General features: G+C 42.1%; 1 protein-coding gene across 1 annotated transcript; it reads right to left on the bottom strand.

Annotated features, from left to right (window-relative positions):
• Positions 1–2,656: 2,656 nt before the first annotated feature.
• Positions 2,657–22,735, bottom strand: PGK1 (phosphoglycerate kinase 1). The gene is made up of 11 exons (XM_060087004.1): positions 22,560–22,735; positions 16,670–16,720; positions 13,689–13,844; positions 13,430–13,574; positions 10,285–10,388; positions 9,523–9,642; positions 6,396–6,510; positions 5,974–6,153; positions 3,892–4,069; positions 3,515–3,613; positions 2,657–3,145 (listed from the first exon to the last, which is right to left on the bottom strand). The coding sequence occupies exons 1-11, from the start codon at positions 22,622–22,624 to the stop codon at positions 3,105–3,107; spliced, it is 1,254 nt and encodes a 417-aa protein (XP_059942987.1). The 5' UTR covers positions 22,625–22,735; the 3' UTR covers positions 2,657–3,104.
• Between the last annotated feature and the right edge of the window lie 216 nt (positions 22,736–22,951).

Below are 22,951 nucleotides of genomic sequence, written 5' to 3' on the forward strand. Positions count from 1 at the left end.
TAAGAATATAGGAATACAGCCACTATGCAGGGAGAATAGAAGATGTGGCCTAAGGGGTCCAGAGTGAAGAGAAGTACTCAGGAGGTAAGGAAAAAAAACATCAGAACGACAGGTACAAAGCAGTGTGTATAATTATGCCACCATACACCAACACACGCATGCACACGCATACCCTTTTTATATGCATTAAGTAGCTCGAGATTGAAGGAACCCAGTCTTACAGTGATTGGTTGCTTCTAAGAAGGGAAACTGGTGGCTAGGGGACTAAGGTAGGAGGGAGTCTTCTCGTTGTACCCCCTTTTGACTTTTGTATCATGTACTAGAGGGAAGTTTTGGACATAAAAAGGAAAAGAAAGGAAGCAGGAAACACTGAACTAAAGAAGAGATTGAACTCATTTATGATATGATTATAATTTTTTTTCTATATACAGGCATACATATGTTGTCTGGGGGTTAAAAGTGAATTTGCTACACTTAAGCCTAAACCTTTGCAGTGTTTTATCAATAATTCATAACTCTGTATTAAATCAGGAAGCACATACTTGTACAATTCTAGTTTATATACGCATAAATTGTTATATACTATCTTCCTTGACTAGGTTGTAAATTCCTTCAGGAGATAAGTGCTATCATCTTATACTGCCTCTATTATGTCCTAAGCATATAGCAGGTACTCAAAATATTTGGCTGTTTGCGTTTCCCCATTCATTTTCTGTATTAATGACCGAAATAAATGGGGAAAAGATCCTGGAAGCAGAGTCTGGTAGAAATTACTTATAAGGTACAGTCAGGGGTTGATGGATGGACAAATGGCAGTTGTAGAATCTAAGTGTTAGGTTTATGGGTGTTTACAATTCTTTCAATTCCTCTGTACATTTGAAATAATAAAATGTTGAGGGAAAGGTAATCAGTAGGGGAAGAAAGTCATCAGTATGCTAAAGTTCTGGCCCAGCTATGACATTAATTCTCTGGATCAATGCGTAGCATCTCTGGGCCTCACCTACAAAAAAGATTGTACTAGAATTCCTTCTTCTCAAACCAGGGTAGAGCATGCCATTAGAGATGTGCAGAAATATGGTGTTTTTTAAAATTAACTACAATATTGGGACAGTATTAAAATACAAATGAATTTTTAGAAAAAAATTCAAGCCTTCAAAATTTGTTTTGTTTAAAGCAGCCACCAAATTTTTCTTTTGCTGTTCTCTCCAGAGTTAAGCAAAAGAAGTCCTAGTCTAGAAGAATCATTTCAGGGAGTGAGGCACACTGAAAAAGCACCAGCCTTTGGAGTCAGACAAACCTGGATTTGAATCCCTGCTGTTACTGGCTCTGTGATCCTGTCCAATAGTTTAACTATTTCTTTATCCATAAAGGTGAAATACATACTCTAGTATGTAAAATGCCCAGCAGAAAAATTCCAGTTAAACACAGCCTTTTGAAATTGCACCGTTTACCTCTGCTCATTCCTGAAACTCCCATTAAAATGACAGGAAAGAGAAAGGAGGGAAAATTACAAGGACAATAAAAGAATGTCATTGAAATCGCTTTGGCCTTTTGGCTAAGATCAAGTGTAGGATGTCATTAGATTTTCAGCAATGACAGTGAATCAAAGGTTTTAAGTCTGAGAAACTGAGAGGTAGGCTGAAATTCTACATATAACCAAACCGGCAAATATAAGAGTTGAATAAAGATATCTTCAGACATACAAAAAATTCTGCCTCCTATGCCCTCAATTTCTCAGGAAGCTAGTGGAGTCTTGTATTTCACAAAAAGGAGAAGTAAACCAAGAAAGAGGGGGAAAACAGATCCAGGAAAGGGAAGGTTCAACACTGGAGGTTAAAGGAATCCCCAAGAGTTACCCCACAGGGATTTCCTCTGGAAACAGGAAACCCCAGGGCAACAGCTGTACAGCCAACATAGGGGGCAGCCAGTACAAACTGGAACAGGAACACAGAGGACTGCAGGAGGGACATCTCTAATAAAAATGAACCAACTGTCCCATATGTTTGAATATGTTGGGAATGAATCAGTGATAGAAACATAGAAAACAGAAACTAATTTTTAAAACTATTTTTAACTCCAAAGAAAATTAAAAGATATATAAGTAAATATAATCATGGCATATGACATAGCTCAGCTGTAAATAATATTTATAATCACAATGTAGACTCTATTGATCAAATCTAAAATTATGACAAGGGCTTCCCTGGTGGCGCAGTGGTTGAGAGTCCGCCTGCCGATGCAGGGGACACGGGTTCGTGCCTGGTCTGGGAAGATCCCACATTCCGTGGAGCAGCTGGGCCCGTGAGCCATGGCCGCTGAGCCTGCACGTCTAGAGCCTGTGCTCCGCAACAGGAGAGGCCACACAGTGAGAGGCCCGCGTACAGCAAAAAAATAAAATTAAATTAAATTAAAAAATAAAATAAAATAAATAAAATTACGACAGAACTATGCTGCGAGAATGAAGAAGGGGACGTACATATGGAACAGAGGCTATAAGAGAGCTAAATCTTCCCATGTATGAAATTAATAGAGATCTTTTTTAGAAAATCAAGAAGTTAACAGTTTAAGCATGTTACTTAGAAACATGGACGTAGATATCTGATCCCTTCCTCAAGATTCTGTTCTCACCCTAACAAAATATGACAGGAAAAACATACCAGTTTCAATGGATATTTTTATTATTTACTTAATAGATCACCAACTTCATCTCCCTCCTTACCAACAACTGGAATTTCATGTTGTTTCCATGCTGAGTGGTGAAACTATGACAAAGCTAATCCGGATAAGCTACTTCATAAAGAGAACTAAGCTAACACAGCTCACTTTCTTTTAACAGGCATAATACAAATATATGCACTCTAGAATGCACAACGGTTTAGTCTCTAAGAAATTCAAATGGGATCTTGAAGAATGTAGGCAAAGCCAGGGTGCAGTAAAGGTGAGCTGAGATGCTGTACAACTGTTTAAGTGTTCCTGGCGCTACATCTCTTGGCCACTAGCCGAATCTTGACATAGGGGAAGATATTAGCTAATGCCAAGTGGAGATGCAGAAAGCACTAAGTTGACTTAGGGGCTATGCACAGGAACCAAAAGGCAGGAAAGAACTAAACACTGCTGAGAGCCTCCACCCCAGGAAGGACTTTACCTGTTTTTGAGAGAACACACACACACACAGTCAGCATTACTATAGGATCCACTAAGCCAGATCTGTCCCCTTCTATCCTCCCAATAACATATCAGCTCTTCTCTAGGGTATATGGCCAGGAGTTAGGTAACTTTTACATTTTGGGTCCCAGGTCTAGTACAGCATAACCTCTTTGAGAATAAGTCTTTCCATGTGGCCCTCCCCACCTCAAATGGAAGCCAGGAGCTTTATTTGAAACTCCTCCATTTGTACTGCCCAGCTAATGACTGCTAATGACAACACTATCTACCATCTCCATTCTACTCACCTCTCACTGCATAAACCCCATCCTTCCCCCAAATAAGTCAAAAAAACATTAAAGAACCTCACCTTCCAGGAGCTCTAAACTGGCACCACCTCCGGTGCTCACATGGCTGACTTTATCCTCTGTGTTCCATTTGGCACAGCAAGTAGCAGTGTCTCCACCACCTGTTGAATGAAAGCCAAGTAAAAAGGGAAAAGGAGAGAAAAGAAAAAAGATTGGCACCAAAATTATAAGGCAATGTGCTCTCGAGCCCAAAAGGTAGCCAATAACCCCCCAAGTCCATCTCATTTAGAGGTTCCTCCATGAATTATATATCCATTTAGCTCTCAAGATTCACCTGGCACCAAGAAACCTAGGAAAAGTTAACCATTTCCCCTCTACTTTCCTCTGATCAGAATTCTGCCAGCTCACATTGGCAATAGCTTTGTACAGGACCCCTTACCTATGATGGTGATGCAGCCCCTGGAAGTGGCTTTCACCACCTCATCCATGAGGGCTTTGGTTCCTCGGGCAAAAGCTTCCCATTCAAATACACCCACAGGTCCATTCCACACAATCTGCTTAGCCCGAGCAACAGCCTCAGCATACTTCTTGCTGCTCTCAGGACCACAGTCCAAGCCCTAAGGGGCAGAGTTAAAAGACAGGATGAGCAACCAATAAAAGCTACTTAGAGGAGCAAATACCATACCTCCACCAAGACCAGAACTCAAGGCTGAACACCAGAGTGTCTTCTAGAACCAAAAGATACCCCTCATTCTTTAAAATTATAAACCTGTTCATATCCTTTATGGAAGATCAAGTCTAAGGGAAAACCTCAAAAGTTATTTGGTAAAAACATTCTTAGCCACACTATTTTATGATTGTGTGTAACTAGATATGTGGTTTTCAACTAGGGTCAATTCTGTCCCTCCCTAGGGAACATATGGCAATGTCTCAAGACATTTTTGATTGTCATGATTTGGAGATGGTAGGGGGTTGCTTCTGGTATCTAGTGGCCAAAGATGCCTTAAACATCCTATAAGGCAACAACAGCCCTCCACAACTAAAACTACCCAAGATGTCAATAGTGCCGAGGTTGAAAAACACTAAACTAGATCAGTGGTTCTCAAACCTTGTTGTGCATCAGAATCACCAGGATGGCTTGTTCGAGCACAGATTTCTGGGCCTTACCCCCCGAGTTTCTGCTTCAGCAGGGCGGGGGCAGGGGGCAGGAATCTGCATTTTTTAATGAGTTTCAGAATGATGCTGACGCTGCTGTTCTTTTATTAATTTATTTTTGGCTGCTTTGGTTCTTCGTTGCTGCGTGTGGGCTTTCTCTAGTTGCCACCAGTGGGGGCTACTTTTCATTGCGGTGCGCAGGCTTTTCTCATTGCAGTGGCTTCTCTTGTTGTGGAGCACGGGCTCTAGGCTGGCGGGCTCAGTAGCTGTGGCTCCCAGGCTCTAGAACACAGGCTCAGTAGTTGTGGTGCACAGGGTTAGTTGCTCCACAGCATGTGGGATCTTCCCGGACCAGGGATCGAACCCATGTCCCCTACACTGGCAGGTGGATTCTTAACCAGCAGGCAAGTCTGATGCTGCTGTTCTTGAGACCACAATTTGAGAAACACTGAACTAAATAAAACCCACATGCCTATCAAAAGGAAAGTGATGGGACTTCCCTGGTGGTCCAGTGGTAAAGAATCTGCCTTACAATGCAGGGGATGCAGGTTCAATCCCTGGTCAGGGAACTAAGATCCACATGCCAGGGGCAACTAAGCCCATGTGCCACAACTACTGAGCTCGCACACCTCAACTACAGCCTGCGTGCTGCAAACTACAGAGACCACACACTCTAGAACCCATGTGCCACAACTACAGAGCCCATGGGCCCTGGAGCCCAAGCACCACAACTAGAGAGAAGCCCACACGCCTCAACGAAAGATGCCACATGCTGCAACTAAGACCCGATGCAGCCAAAAATAAATTTAAAAAATAAAGAAATATTAAAAGAAAGAAAAAAGAAATATAAAGCTTAAATAATTCTAAAAAAAAGGAAAGCGATAAGCAAACTAGTATGTCACCGTTAACAATTCTGTACAGCTATTAGAATGATAAAATATGGAGAACATTACAATCAGCTAAATAAGTCTTTAATAGACACATAAATTTTTCCCTGCTTGCAATAATTATACTTGTACTATCTTAATGTTTTCATATAAGAAAAATTTCTTATACAGGTTTCTAGGCAGCAACATAATCCAAAACAGCCCAAACCATGAAAGTACATAGCATCATCCCCAGCACACAGTCAAGTACTTAATAAACATTAAATAGATGAAGAAAGAAAAAACAGTTTTGCCCCCACATTACTAATGAAAAGTCTTAGCAGCAATCCGATACCACTGCTTTTCCCCATGGATTCTCCCCGAAGGAGGGTCTCACTCAACATTTGTAGCCCTTCTTTTAAAATTCCCATTGGTTGGTTGAAAGAATGATACCAAAATGTATCTGTTCACTCATACTACCAACCACCCAAGTGACTCACCATCCAGCCAGCAGGTATGCCAGAGGCCACAGTGGCTTGGCCAGTCTTGGCATTCTCATCAAACTTATCAGCAGTGACAAAGTCAACAGGCAAGGTAATCTTTACGCCATTCTTCTCAGCTTTGGATATCAGGTCTTTGACAATCTTGGATCCCTCTTCGTCAAATAGAGAAGTGCCAATCTACACAGGAAAGTCAAGATGGTGAAGATCAGCCTCTATACTAAGAATGTGATTACCTCACAAAGCAGACAGGAACAAAATACAAAGGAATAATTCAAAGATGAAAGAAAAACAACTTGCAAAATAAATAAAAATGGGAGTTTTTAGGGCTCATGTCAGAAGCTAATTTCCTCTTTAAATTTACATAACCGGCTATTTCTCATGGAGAGCTATTTCACATCCACTTGGCATTGGTTTCCTACCTCCATGTTGTTGAGCACCTTAAGGAAGGTAAAGGCCATTCCACCACCAATAAGCATTTCATTGACTTTGTCTAGCATATTACTGATCAGCTGGATCTTGTCTGCAACTTTAGCTCTGGAAGGAAAAGCAAGAATCATCACCCAAAGAACAAACAATGGACTAAGGAACTGATATTACATAAAGCCTGAGTTTTGATATTAAGAGACAGGAACAGAGAAATGTCCCACAGAGTGACAGAAGTATTGGCTAACTTTGCCCTATGTTTCTCCAACCTGAAAAGCCAATCCATTATTAAGAAATCCTTTAAAGGTGTAGCTCTTGGCGAAGAAGGGCTTAGAAGACTTACAATCATCTAAAGAAATCACAAGTTCCAAATAGATCTATTTTGCCCCTTCTCTCCCCCCAAAAATCAAAGGGTCAAGATTGCTAATTGTACCTGAGAAAGATTGCTAATTGTGGGATCCCTGAGCTCCCTGAGAACTGTCCTAATCCTAGAGCAGGAACCAGATTATATACCAAATGAATATATACTGAGCAAAAATAGATATTCACACTCTTAGGTCCATGCTCAGTTGCTGGAACATTTGCTTTATGGCATTCGTTACTCTATTAGACCACTTGATTCAACACACTGATTGAGCACTTACTCTGTGACAAGGTTCTAGGTCTCTGAGAAACATCATTGGGCAAAAGAGAAGATCCCTACCCCTTTGGAGCTTATATTCTAGTCGAGGGAAATAAGATAATAAACACAGATGTACCTTTCACCTCCTAGAGGAAAAAAAATCTCTAAACAAAAGAAAAACATTCACTTGAAGCACAACCTTTAAAATCCTTCACATAAGTAGTAGCTTGCCTTCCACAAATATTCTTATATATCTAAATCCCACTTAAATGAACCAATCACCTTGGGCCTATCTACCTCTTCATTCAATAAACAAGATGATACCTACTCTGTGAGAGGCCCTATGCTAGGATTTGTGAAATAGAGGTTCAAAACAATAGCGATGTGGGAGAATGGATGGAAAGAGACTATAGATGATATCTCACTTGTAAAGACTGGTCACCACGAAGGGTAAGAATGGATTAGCTGTTTTACACAGAAACAGACACACACAGAAAGAGAGAGACAGAGAAAGAGGGAGAAACGAGACTCAATGTCTTCTAAAGAATGTGGGATGTTCTACAGATCAAATGTCCTGCTTCTTCAACAAATCAATGGAATGAAAATAATAATGAAGAGGGAACTATTATAGAATAAAATATACCTAACAAGCAAATGCAATGCATGGACTTCATCTGGATCCTTATTCAAACAAACTGACTGTAAAAAGGCATTTCTGAAATGATGGAGAATTTCTGAATACAGACTGGGCATTAGATGATAGTAATAAAATTGTTAAATTTTGTTAGGTATAACACACGGTGGTTATTTAAAAGAAATCTCATCAGTTATGAGATGCATACAGAAGTATGAGAAATGAAATTATATGATGCCTAAGGCTTGCTTTCAAATACTCCCAACAACAACAAAAAAAAGGATTAGAGGACAGATGAAACAGGATTGGCAAAAATGCCAATAATTATTAGAGCAGGGTGAGAGGTACCTGGGGGTTTATTATACTATTCTTTCAACTTCTGTAATGTTTGAGCGTTTCCATTATAATGGGTTTTTTTCTGCGCCGTGTGGCTTGTGGGTTCTTAGTTCCCCAACCAGGGATTGAACCAGGGCCCTCGGCAGTGAAAGCACTGAGTCCTAACCACTGGACCACCAGGGAATTCCCAACACAACATTTTTTAATAAAATGTAAAACCTTCCCCTAAATTGTTAATGTTCTAAGGAGACTACATTGCAAGAAAGGTGGCAAAAAAAACCTCTCCACATCAACTTCCCCAAAATATCTATTTTAGGCAGAGTCCAAAACCTAATCATAACCCCTAGGTGGCACTCACTTCCATATTCCAGATCTACGGAAGGCTGGAGAACAAAGCCCAACTCCTAATCTCCAGAGAAGCAAAGATCAGAGTCTGACCTTTATAAACCAGTGCACAAGAGGGGCAATGATTCCAGGACATAGATAACAACCTATACCCACCTTAACTATTTTTAGGACCCTGAAACTGGGCTCATGAACCTGGGCTCATGAACCTGGAGAGCAACTATGCTATCTGAAATTGACACCCAACTCCAGAGTCAGCATTCATAGGGAAATGCTGAGTGTGTTCACTCCCATGGGAAAAAAAAAGCCCCAGTCATAAGAGGGTCAGGAGCATCTAGCCATAAAGAGGCTGCCGTCTAGATAGCCATGCCAAGTGACAAGATCTTATCCAAGCAGTCCCAGGTCTCTGTCCCTACTTTATTACCTAAAATGTATCCTCCTAGCCTCTTGAGTTGCACTTCTGAAATTCGTATTTTTAACTAAGCCAGTAGAATATCACTATTCACAGGGTACCTTTCCCCATAGGAGAAAATATAAAAAGGTATGTGAGCTGGAGAAATGAGTTCCAAATGATGTATTAAACACATATGAGGAGGTTTTCATATCTGAGAGGCTGAAGTGCTTCAAAAATCGTTAGATGAGCAATGGTGGATCTTTCCGATTCTTCCCTCCAGAGCCATTTTCTATCCTTTCCCGCCCTGTTCTCTGTCCCAGGAGGCTGACCTGAGTGGACTGCATCAAGGAGTTCCCTTGCCCTCTGACGTCCAGCTAGGTTGCAGTCCACTGTGGGTAGGAGGGGGTACTCAGCAGGACATTAAAAGGAGATCAGAGTATCTATTTTCCTGGCTCCTTCCCTGCTAGATGACTATCCCTACATCGCTTGACCAAAGGCTACGGTTTCTATCAGAGGGACCTCTCCACGCAACCACCGTCTCTGGATTTTGGTAACCATCCCTTTCCTTTTTCCCTTCAGGCCTAAGGATGGTGATGACTGTTGCCCCAGATTACTGTACTGTCCCTTCTGGGTTTCCCTAAACCCTACCCACACCTTTGTAGACAGTCCCTTTATTAAATTCTCCTCAGTCACCTAGTTTGATTGTGCTATCTGACAATAAACCACCCAAGTTATGGCCTACTACCAGGCAAAAACACTACTTAAAGCATAATCTTGAAGAGTTTTCCATACCCGCCCAGGATGGCCAGGAAGGGTCGCTCTGGGCTCTCCAAGGCCTTGGCAAAGTAGTTCAGCTCCTTCTTCATCAAAAAACCTCCAGCCTTCTCTGGCAGATTTACTCCCACCATGGAGCTAGAAATGAACAGAGACATTCAAATATTAGGTCAATCCCTAGCAATTCTCCCAATTCTAGAGGCCATCTCCTTATCACTGAAAATACTTTCACTTTTGAGATGCCAGGCCACCACGGTTTTCATGCCCAAACTGCAACGAAACACTTAGGTACAAGATAAGGTTTTTGACTAATAATGCAGGGTCAAGGGGAACAAGTGAAAAGCAATGACCTAAGGTAGAATTTAAGATACCCAATTAATAGTCTTCAGGCCAAGGGTTTAACCACAATAAATAATCAGCCAGGTGACGACAACAGGAAAGGATTCCTCAGTTTGCCTCCTACTGACAGCCTAAGATTCCACTCCCAAAGCATTCACAAAGGGAGAGCTCTCCATGAAATATCCCAAAGTGAGACAGAGGAACATCTTCCTGAAGCTCGACAAAAAGCTCCACAATGCCCAACATTTGCTTTTATTTCCTCTTTAGATCGGAGATACTCAACAAGAACCTCAGTGTAATTTGTAGCTCCAATTAGAGATAGAAGCCAAAAAGATCACAATATAATACAGAAATATCCAAAAGCAAGCCAGAGCTTGGGCTGCTCAAGTAAACAGAGAAATAATGCTCCCAGTTTGACAATGAGCAAAAAACTTTTAGTACCTGTGGGCTCGGTGAGCAGTGCCAAAAGCATCATTGACATAGACATCCCCTAGCTTGGAAAGCGAAGCTCGAAAGGCTTCTATTTTGGCTGGCTCAGCTTTAACCTGCAGAGAAAAACAAACCAAAAAAAGGAAAAATAACAACACAGGAAATGTTGATGGTTCCAAAGCCAACTGTAAAAGCATTTCATACCAAGAGTCCTCTTCAACACCTCTAAAGACCCTGAGTTGGTAGGATAGCAGTTTTTAAAACTAGCAACAGGATCTGTTCTTTCTTCCTAATATTCCAGGTCTTTTGGTCATTTCTGCATGTTTCTGCTCTCCTCCACCTTCCCCCAAATTGCAAGCCTATAAGATTCCTGAACCACAGCGTAACCCCTAATCACATCCCACTGGCCTCTCTCCAGCTCCTAGGACAAGACTCAAATTATCCTTCTCTCTCCTTATCTTGACTCATTTCCTCATTTTAATATATTCTCCTTGTAAAATTTAGGATTATACTTGAGTCAAGCTGCTGGCTACCAAGACCTTTCTGCAAAGGGAAAAAGGCCCTCATACATATTCCTCATCAAAGCAACAAGGGCAGGCTGGAACAGAGAAGGCAGATGGAAACATGACAACAGAAAAGGACCTCAGAAACATTTTATGTAATAGCAAAAGGAGATAATTCATATAGCCTTCCCTGGAAGTTAGGCATCTGATAAAACAAAACACTTCTACAAAAAAGAAAGAGGAACAAAAAGTAGAAGTAAAACATAGGGCTTTGAATGTCGGCTCACTATCCAGGAATAATACCCCCCACGCTCCCATAGGGGAAAGAAAGCAGGGCGGCAGGATGAACAGATTCTGCAGTAGGAAATAAAGCGAAGATGCACAGGAAGCCAGATAAGAGGGACATGGCAGAGAAGAGCACAAAACAGATGTTTCTTTCAGTCACTGTCCACTCCCATTCTCCCAAGTACTGAGGAGAAGGAGGTTGCCACAGATAACAGGTGCTTTCCTCTAATGAACCAAAGAATGCAGGGGCACTAATGCTGAAACTGAAGACTGTAGAGCCCCCATAATCTCTTTACAATGGAATATCATCTGCCACTGGTGACTGCAAGATGATGTGTGTAGTAATGAAAACACTGCCCAAATGGCATGAGACCTCGGTTCTAGGACAAGGTCTGACGCTAATTTACTGTGTAACCTTTGTCAAGTTGTTCTCTGCCCCTGAAATCTTCCCATCTATTAAAAAGGGAAGATAACCCCTCTATTTAAGAAGAACTGTTTGAGGAAAAATGAGACAAATTGAAAGCTCTTCATGGAAAAGGTACTATAGAAATTAACAGTAATAAGAACCCATTTCTCATTTTTGATCTGTCAATAACTAGAAGGAAGAGAATGCTCCTAAAAAAACAATGCAGGCACACTGGATAAAGGAAAAATTTCATGCCCTCGCTTTGTTTTTATCCACTTTGAACTTATGGCTGGCTCCTGAAATTTCAATCATGAAAAGCCATTGGACACTAAATGTAAAGTAAACTAACTAAAAAAGACATAGACTAGCATAGTTGGTTCATCACTTCCTGAATAAAAGATTATGCCTCAATTTGCCAGTTGCCTCCTGCCATTTCTAAGCCTGAGCGTATAGCTGATTGAGTTTCAGTCTAAAAGGGCACCAAATTTTAGGTCAGCATTTGACTCATACTACTGCAGCAAGACCATGCCAAAGGCAAGATAAGACAAGACCAGAGCCTGCAGTGCTAAGAAAAGAAACTGCTTGAAAGCAGGCACTACGATGACCTTAAGAAATGTCAGAAGTACAACAGGAGGTTGAGACGCTAGCCTCAGAGCATCTTGTTCCACAAGATACTAAAGACCTTAAGAGTGGAAAGTACTTAAAGGGTGCTTTCAGCTTCCCTTCTACCAATAGGCAAATTCCAAATCATCCTCAAAGAGCCAGCTTTATCATTTAATATTTGAATGCTGGTTGTCAGTCACAGTAATCTATTTTGTGGGTTATCTATGGTTGCCTTTTTAAAAAAAAATGTTGTTTTTTTCCCTATGGTTGCTTTTGCACAAAAATGGCAGAGCTGAATAGTTCCAACAGAGACCATATAAGGTTGTGGCTGACCGTATGGTCCGCAAAGCCTAAAATATTTATTGTCTGGCCCTTTACAGAAAGTTTGCTGATCTAATGTACTGAGTTCTATATAAGGCCCAGCAACAGTACCACTACCTCTAACTTTAATCAAATGACTGCCTTTCTGACACCTAGGTTTGTTTTGAAAATATGATGATATCTGTACTTCCTTAAGAAGAAATTCAAAGAAAGATGCTTTACACTTCTTAAGAAAAATGTCTTAAACCCAAGGCAGTATCATCATGACCATCATTTACCCAACTACAATCAAATGTCCCAAATAGTCCCTTTCCACTTGACTTAGGAAAGTACATTTTCTGCTCACATGATTCTTTTATAAGAAAATCCCAATTATATCAAATTTAATTTAGTGTGTTAAAAGTACCAAGCTCGAGCTTTAAGTTAATTCCCCTTCTAAATAAAAATACAGATTGTCCTTCCATAACACACCAGGGCCTGTTGCTTAGAAAAACAGTTCCAGCCTTGACAAACAAAAAATCTAAAACTGGCTCTGCTGGAGGAACACCTGGTGTATCATGGATATTCACCCCCATGCCCCCAGCCAACAACCACCTGTGAATGTCTGCTCTCAGCACTTGGCAATCACAGCCTCCCCCTTTGATAGGATATTATCACATACTATTAGAAAAAATAATCTTCATGTATCACAGGCCAGGTGTGTAACAAAGGGACAATTAGAAGCAGCATGTTCACCAAATCCTCATACACCCAAATGGTGTTCACATATTTTTCCAAGGTATTTCAAAACCACTTGAGCATGATGAGGAGGGCTTCTGGGATGCTGACAATATCCTATTCTCTGACGTAGGTGGTGGTTACACGGGTGTGCTTACTTTGTAATAATTCATCAAGCTGTGCATTTGTGCATTTTTAATCGTATGCTGTACTTCAATAAAAAGCTGTCAAAATAAACATGAGCTTCCTCTACTCTTCAATCACAGTCTCCTATACACTCAGCCCTCCTCACCCCCACTAATGTCAAAATCACAGGTCCTACCTTGTTCCCAGAAGCATCTTTTCCCTTCCCTTCTTCCTCCACATGAAAGCGAAGGTTCTCCAGCAGGATGACAGACCCAGCAGCTGGGTCAGCACAAGCTTTCTCCACTTCTGGGCCCACGCAGTCCTTCAAGAACAAAACATCCCTGGGGAGAGCACAACATGGAAAATACTTGAGCAGTCAGAAAGTTAAGAACCAATAACAACATGCTTGACAACATCTGTCATAGAGTACACCAGCACCAGAGCCTGAAACGTACCTGCCCAGCAGAGATTTGAGCTCTACAGAAACTGGCTGCAAGGAGTACTTGTCAGGCATGGGGACACCATCAGGCCGGCCCAGGTGGCTCATAAGAACAACTGACTTGGCTCCATTGTCCAAGCAGAATTTGATGCTTGGAATGGCAGCCTTGATCCTGCAACCAAAAAGAGACAACAGGTAGAGTAAGGTTACTCCTAAGAATTAGTGGTAACTATTCTATTCATGGCCTCATAAAACATAAAGCCCCCTTTCTTCTCCAACTTCCTTCAAATCTACTGTCAACAACTCAGCGATGGTCCTCAGGTCCATGTGCAGAGGAAGAAGTTAATTAGGATGTCAACCCTCCCCCTAGGATTATACAATCTCATCATGTTTTGCCCCTTGTGCAGAAAAGAGTTAATATAGCAGGACTGAAGCTGCTATCTTCAGAAGGACCTGCTTGCAAGGATGGCCCCTGGCTGGTATCTGGGAACTTGGCTTTTGAAGTGGTCCCTCAGTTCTCTGACAAGGGCTGCTCACAGTTCCTAGACTGTCTGTACAAACAAGGTGATTTACGCTCAACACTTGCTTCCCTCTAGGAGGAATTTTGGTAGTTGCTGGGCAGAGGGTGCCTATGTGATCAGCTGCCAGTAAAAATCTTGGGAGCTGAGTCTCTAAAGGGCTTCTCTGGACAGAAACATTGCACACAATTATTGCATTTTTCACTGCTGGAGAAAGGAGCACACTTGGTGTGTCTTATTATGAGAGGGAGAAAGCATGGAAACCCATGCATGGATTTCTCCAAATTCTGCCTGTGTCTTTTCCCCTTGCTGATCCTGTCATGCATCCTTTCACTGTAATAAACTTTAGCAGTGAGAACTATATCCTGAGTCCTGTGAGTCCTTCCAGTGAATCACCAAATATGTGGGTGGTCTTAGGGACCCCTGAAACATCCTAAGTGTTTGACTGTGGAAGAAATATAAAATTCCCAAATCTTGAAACCATTACAAGAAATTTGGGGAAAACTGAAAAACATGTAACTTTTCTGCACCCGTTACAGATCCTAAGTCACTTTTTTTACGTAGGTAAAAATAAATACATTATATAGAATGTGGTTTACATAATGCATCGCATTTACTAAATTATAGTTTAATCTAACATTTATTAAACCTCCTTTAAACACTTCTAACTTTTGTTACAAACCCAATACTAACTTTCCATTCTTGGCAGTCTTTAAGAAATTAAAATTGATAACAAAGAAAATCATCTATTTATTCAACAAATATTTATTGGATGCTTCTTTTGTGGCAGCTACTATATCAGATTCTGAGAATACAATAGTAAATAAAATAGTCTCTGCTCTCATAGAAGTGGTGAGAACTATGGAGAAAATAAAGCAAGGTAGGGGGACAAGAATGACTGGAGAATAGTGGTGAAGGGGATTTTAGAGAGGGTGGCCAGGGAAATTCTCTCTGATAAGGTGACATTTCAGCAGAGAATGGAATAATAAAAAGCCAACTTATGTTTCTAAAATATCTTATGCTACTTGGCAGATATAAAAACTCATTTATACCAAATAAAGAAGAAACCTTCATCAGGTACAACGTTTGCCCAATGAAACCAAATTAATCTTCAGGGCTATCCCTTATTGGCCAAGTTCTATTATTTCTAATGCTTCATTTTGTTAATCAACTCCATGGAGTTCTGAAAATGAAAAGATCTACTCAGACCTGTTCCTCTGTTTTTTACTTATAAAATATCTTGATAGGCATATTTCCAATCTTTTATGTGTGCTACAGAAAATAATGAAAGTCAAAAAGGGTCAGAGGGTCTCCCTGGTGGCGCAGTGGTTGAGAGTCCGCCTGCCGATGCAGGGGATACGGGTTCGTGCCCCGGTCTGGGAGGATCCCATATGCCACGGAGCGGCTGGGCCCATGAGCCATGGCCGCTGAGCCTGCGCGTCCGGAGCCTGTGCTCCGCAACGGGAGAGGCCACAACAGTGAGAGGCCCGCATACCGCAAAAAGAAAAAAAAAAAAAAAAAAAAGGGTCAGAGGTGCCTTGTACAAAGACCTTCCACTATGGTGCAGCAGGGATGTGCTTGGCAAAATGCCAAGCTCTATTCTGGGGCCAATATCTGAAAGTGTTCTGGGTCTATACCTGCACTGTACAATATGGTAGCCATTAGCCACAGGTGTCTCCTGAATACTAGAAATGTGGCTAGTCCAGATTGGTATGTGCTGGATCCCAAATAATACCAAAAAAGTTAAATGTTCCTTTGATTAATTTTTAATTGATTACATACTGAAATGATTATTTGGGGCTCACTGGATTAAATAAAATGTATTATTACGTTCACCTGTTTCTTTTTACTTTTTTAATGTGGCCACTAGAAAATCTTAAATTACATGTGGCTCGTATTTTTAATAGACACTGCTGGTCTATACCATTGGAACGTACCTTTCCAGCGCAAACCTTTCATTTAAAATTTAAAATAAAAACCTTCTTTTACAATCTAGTCGAAAGCAAGAGCAGTACTATCACTTAAAATTTCTGCTTCTGAATCTAGGAGCCAAGACATTTGGAGCAGCCTAAACTGACTGAACATAGTACTTCTGAAGTCTTTTCCCTTAAATCAAAATTCTCGAAAACTGATTTTATCAGGGCCAGCTAGAATAGGGGCTTGTAAAACTACATGCACAGTTCTTCATTTTGCAAGGGAAGCCAAGTAACCTTAAACCTTTATATTCTTTAAAAATGCATAACCCCAAATACTTCAAATTTTTTAAAAATGGGGTGAGAAAAAAATCACTTTCTTAAAATGATTTTTTTCAATTTCTAAATTCTCATAAGAAGGCAAACCAGATGGTGGGTTGTTGAAAGCCAAGATCACATGGCTTAAGTTGCCATAGTTCTACAATAAGGAAGTAAAACCATTTCATCCCATATACTCAGACCCAGGTACATCGTGAACCTAGCTCAAGGATTAGCAGGGACATTACCTCTGGTTGTTTGTTATCTGGTTGTTCTTCATAGGAACATTGAAGTCCACTCTGAAAAAGAAACAAAGTGTTGGGTTCAGAGCCATGATCAATTTTCCATTCCCCCAAAGATTAGGAGAGGGACTTTTAGTGAACCAGTTAAATAAGCTGAAGTTCAAAAGTCACCTTAAAAATAATCAGCAGTATCAGAAGATGGTGATTAGCCATGGGGACGAGGGTAAGAGTAGTGGCTGGGATAGGACACCAGAGGGAGCTTCAGGGGTTCTGGTAATGTTCTCTTTCTTGACCTGGGTGACAAATGTGCTCCTTTAGTGATCGCTCTTTGAAGCTTATGATTTGTGCCCTTTTAGGTACGTATCTCATACTTTTTAAAAGAGAAATTTAAAAAAAATAAAAAAATAACTTAAATCACAGGAACTAGCCCTGAAGACCAGGGAAGCTAAAGCCAGTGCCATCTAAAAAGATATCTATGTGGGCCCAGCATGATAGTATCTAATAACAGTGGCAGCTGGAGGAGTGAGAGGTTATAGGGAACACGTCTGGATTTTGATTCCTTTGATAGTATTTCTGGGTTCTAAGGAAGCAAACATTATTCAAAAGAAAAAAATTAATTGGAACAATAAAACATGTCAAGAGAATATCATTCTTTTGGGAGAAAGGCTGGGACCTCGGGACCAGAAAGAAACCCAGTATCCAAGACCAAGTTCAAACAGTATCCTTCAAGCAAAACACAGACAATAACAAAAAGATAGCCTCTTTCTAAAAGCCTGAGAGGACACTTTGCTGTACACCTGAAACTAACACAACATTGTAAATCAACTATACTTCAATAAAAAAAACTTTTAATTAAAGAAAATAAAAGCCTTAGAGGAGAGGATGGAACATGTGACCCTGCCCACCTGACAAACAGGCAATTAGAAAAGAAGTGATCCAGATAGCACAAGCAGGAAATTCCCTGGCGATCCAGTGGTTAGGATCCACTGGTTAGGACTGCTGGGGGCCAGGTTCAATCCCTGGTCGGGATCCCACAAGCCACATGGCACAGCACACAGCCGGGGGCGGGGGGAGGGGCGGAGTTGGGGGTGTGGATAGCAATTTACTGCGGTCTCCTTTCTTACCCAACAGATTGCTGCTTTACCATTTTTAAGAACTGATCATTCCTTCCCCCTTCTTGCGAACTCCTTAGAACCTCAGGCTACTTCAATCTGACTGAAAACAACGATGTGTGATAGCTATTTGTAAGGTCTAAGTTTTGCCTGCCAAGATCCTTTTTAAGTGATTTTTTTCTCTTCTCTAGAATGAGGATGACACTACTATCTACTTCACAGTTATTGTGAGAATTAAATGAGTTACCGATTTGGAAAGTGCTTTGGAGAGTAACTGATACACAGCAAGTGCCATAAAAGTGGTAGCTATTATTATACATGCTAAGGCTTCTCCAAAACGTGATTCTGTGATCTAAAATGCAGATCAACCATTACTAATAACAGCTAGCAACACACACTAAGGGACTACTGTGAAGGTATGACCTAGTCAAAAAGACTGCTGCCATGTTTGACCACAAAGCTCCATCACTAGGCCTTCCTCTCTAAGGTTGAGGCTTGGCAGACAATTACAAAATCCTGGACCTACTAAGAAGACCACCAATTTCCTATGTCCACTAGGTCTGTACTCTAGTTCACTGAAGAACAGCTTTTCCAAAGGTGAGTTGAAGGACTAATTCTATATTCAAACATTTTAATTAAAATCTTAAAAAAATAAAGGCAGTATGCCTCTAAAGAAAGAAATACAGTCTACTTAATTTCAGGCTACTCGATTCTGATTCTAAGCATCTTCTTTAAATATCCTGAACAAGGCCCCTGCCAGCCTTAAAGTGCATTCCAAAGAGGACAGAGTATCCCATTACCAAGAGTCATTTTCTCCCACCCGCTGCAGCCTCCCAGAAGGCCCACATTCAAAAGGGCTAATGGCAAGGGGCTGAGCATAAGCCACCCTTGCAGTGCTGCTCCTTACCCCCAAGCCCTGACAGAGAGGAAGTTCTTTGGAAACATTCAAGAATCTCTCTCATCTATCCACGATGCCATGGCATAGCTTACTGATGAGAATTGGACTTGTACCCTCTTCTCATTGCTTGTGGAATATCTTCCCTCATCATCTCCTAGACTCTCAACAACAGGTCTGCTTTTAGCTTCTCCTGTCTAAGGACTCCACCACAGAAACTGCTCTGACCTACACATTCCACTTGTTCTGTGTAAAGTCTGCACCCCTTCCTTTTCCACTTCCCTTAAACAATCCCGAGCTTAGCCTCAGGCACAAAGTCAGATATCACTACACACCAATCATAATGGCTGAAATTTAAAAAATGACATCAAACGCTAGTGAGGATACAGAGCCATTGAGCACTCATATACTGCCGGTAGGAATGGAAAATGATGCGGCTGCTTTGGAAAACAGTCTGGGAATTCCTCAAAAGGCTAAGCATATGACCCAGCAATTCCACTCCTAGGTGTTTACCCAAAAGAAATGACAGCATATGTCCATACCAAGACTTGTGCACAAATGTTCAATATTCACAGAAGCTTTATTTGAAACAACCCCAAACTGGAAACAACCCAGATGTCCTTCAAACTGTGGACCATCCATACCATAGACTACTACTCAGCGATACAAGGAATGAACTATTGATACATGCAACATCATGGATAAATCTCAAGGGCATTATGCTGGGTGAAAAAATGCCATCCCAAAGGGTTATATACTGTGTGATTCCACTTATATAACATTTTTGAAATAACAAAATTTTACAAATTGAGGAGAGATTAGTAGTTACCAGGGGTTTAGGAATGGAGGGAGAGGGGCCACGACTCTAAAGGAGTAGCATGAGGGAGATCTTGGCAGTGCTCAAACAAAACTAGTTTTGTATCTTGGTTGTGGTGGGAGTTACACAAATCTACACATGTGATAAAACAGCAAAGAACTATATACTTTATTCCAATGTCAATTTCCTTCCTACTCTTCATATTGTACTATAATTATGTAAGATGTATCCAATGAGGGAAACTGGGTGAACACAGGACCTCTCTATACTATCTTTGCAACCTCCTGTGAATGTATATAATTATTTCAAAATGAATCTTAAAAATATTAATTTAGTTGTAATAAAGATATCAAGACTCTATCACCTGAAATCGCAGGAGTCCAGGCCCAGTTTCATTAAAAGCTCTCAGAGGAACCATTCCCACCCTCGCTCTACTGCCCCTGACTAGAAAATTGGGGTATTATGGCTCCCTTAGAGACTTTTTTTTTCTCCCCTGCTCTCAGTTTTTCCTCCCTGTTTCTTCTTCCACTACACCAAGGCTGTTGCTTAACAAGTTACAACAGGTTAGGGAAAAAACAGTGAGGTTTAAAAAATAGGGGGAGGGAGAGAGGTGGGGGAGAGCAAGCAAAAGGGAAGCGCTTCACAAGTCGGCAAAGGAGTAAGACTGGCAACCTATGAGAGGAAAAAAGGAAATGACATTGCAAAATTAAACAGGAAATTTACTCAAAGGGCTATAAAGTCAAATGGAGTCCTAAAAAACTGAGGTAGAACCTGGTAATTAGCCAGTCAGAGATTTCTGGCTATCTGAAGTTCCCTCAACAAATCAGTCAATTTCCCTTGGCAATTCAAAGCAGGGGCCCGAAGACTCTACAAACGTCACAGCTACCTTTTGCAAGATAAAGAGAGGAGGCAAGTGAAGCAGCCACTACTCTGGAGGCCCCACTTCCGGAACGCTGCCAGCAAGCACCACATAAAGGCAAGTGAGACAAAAAGAAATTTGAGCTGACGAGGCATGGCTGCCTCTGTTCTAGAGCTACATTAATAATCTGAGAAAAAAGCAACTTCCTGTTCTCAGGCCAAATAAATTCTATCCAGATTACAGGGAAAAATTATTGACTGCAACCTTCAGCGGACAAAGGTCTATTTTAACCTGTCCCTATTCACTATGTCCAAGAATTTAGAGAATCTGGTTGGTAGCCAAGGAGACCCAAATTCTAGTCCTGGCTCTACCACCAACTTGCTAGTTCAGTGACCTTGGACAGGTCATTTCCCATCAGCAAAACAGGACTAGCCAATCATTTCAAGGCTCAGGGTTAATCTGTGTTAAATGAAACTTTGAGCCCTTGGGCAGAAACATATTTCGTATTAGGTCCAGAGGGAAAAAAGATAAGCACCTCCTCTAGTCTCACTCCCAGCCAGCCCAGATAATTCCTCAAGCCAGTTTCCCTGGGAAGAGAGGAGATAAAGCCCAAGACTGCAATTGCAGGAAGGTAGCCAAGATGATGCCCCACCTCTTGTCTTTCAGCTGGTGCCTGCATCTGGAAAGGTCAGCCTTGAGCACAGTGGAGACGGGAGGAAATCACTAAAATCTAAGATCTAGTTGCATGCCAATGTCCACTTGTCCTGTTTTTCATAGGGTCTATCTCCCTTCCTTAAGAGTATCTGAGGGGTAGATAGGGCCCTTATCTAATACTAGGATGGCTATGATTCCTACTTTGTCCAGATTGCAAAGGAGTAGGTGATTTAGCAAAAGGGGGACACCAGGTGTTCTTCATGGCCATAAGCCATTGAGTTCTAATTATTTCCATAGCAGGGCAGAGAAGGCCAATTGCAAACTAATAGTGGCCATAATGAAATTAGAGGGAAGGGGAGAGCTACATGAACTTTTAGGGTGTCCATACAGTTCACTAATTCACAGTGCCTACCTTCGTTTAAGCCTTAGGTAAAGGGAGATACCCTACTGCTTTCTGCATCCATTAATATCCAAAAGTTGCCCTCTCTTGAACCAGCCCAAATTGGGAAAGGGGCTGGATTACATCATGCACATGCCTGCCCATCAATCAACCACTTCCCTAAAAGGACAAGACTACACAACGCTACCAGTGCAAGCCCTTATGGCCCCTACAAAAGCACCACTGTTGGATCCTGTCAAGGTCAAGTCCATCAATTACATACCTAACTGAATTCCTGCACTTAGCTCCTGGCATGCACGAATGTACATGTTACAAAAAGGATAAATGTAAAAGCTCCACACATCATACTAGTTAATTCTGGCAAACAAGGGAAAAGCCATGTTGGTGGACCAGGAATCCACATGTTTGGAGTAAAAGACCCCAAAGCGCATGGGGAGCCTTCCCCACTTCTAATATCCTGCTTCTCTAGCCACCTGTGGGGGCGACGTTAGAGAACAGCAAGAATGAGCAGCCACACCCTGCTCTAGCATTACCCAGTATGTGGCACAATCCTGGTGTAAAACCCATGGCCTGTAGTCCAAAGACACGTAGAGCGGCAGCGGCCTGTTACATAAGCCCTGCAGGGCCTCCTTCAGTGCGCCCACCCCACCTCTCCCTCCCTCCCCCAACGCTTTAGTGGGTTCTACTCCTGAACAACGAAATCAACATTCTCTGGGAAAGATGTCCTTTTGTGCAGGGCCGTTTCTGATTTGTCTGGGACGTTCTACGGTGGTGGGGGAAGGGAAACTAACCAAATGACCTTTCAAGGTCCCTTCCCTGGGGGGTCTAGGGATCTGCAGGCTAATAATCACATCCCACCTCGCCAACTGGGAACTGGAGGCGATAGAACTGCCTTTCAGAAATAAGGGAAGAGAGCAAAATGGATCCCTGCAATCTGAGCCCTTCCTGGGTGGATCCACCCCTGCAAAGGGCAACTTCGGCTCACTTTTTGGGTTGGGGAAAATGAGGTTAGAAACCGTTAAACCCGGGCAAAGCTTCAGCCACAATGGTGGGCAGCCCAGTCCTGCAGGGCTGAGACGAGGACTAAAGGCCACTTTGGGCAGGAGGGAAAGCAAGTCGGCCCCGGCCGAAGAGACTGCGGCAGAGTCCCGAGGATTACCTCATGATGACCCGCTTCCCCTTCACGTCCATTTTGTCCAGAGTCAGCTTGTTAGAGAGCGACATCTTGGCAATTCAGCGGCAGTGAGAGGCCGGGGAAAGAGACTGTGCAGCGACAGCGGCAGAGACTGCAGCCGACTCGCGCTCAGAACGCGTGGAAAATGCAGAGAGCCTAGCGGGCCCGATCGCCCCGCCTCCCACCTCACCCCGCCCCTTTCCGGCCGCCGCACCCTGCTCGCCGGCCACGCGGGCAGCTATAGGATGCGGCCCGAAGGCGCCTGCGCGCTGCCATTGCTCCAAGGCGCTGTCAGTCTGCAAGGGCGCTGGTGGGACGTGCTGCTGCCATCTGTCACGTCCGGCACGCAGCGAGCCGCTGGGAACCTTTGTGACCAG

This window comes from Mesoplodon densirostris, chromosome X, assembly GCF_025265405.1.
Source record: "Mesoplodon densirostris isolate mMesDen1 chromosome X, mMesDen1 primary haplotype, whole genome shotgun sequence".
Lineage (NCBI taxonomy): Eukaryota > Metazoa > Chordata > Mammalia > Artiodactyla > Ziphiidae > Mesoplodon > Mesoplodon densirostris.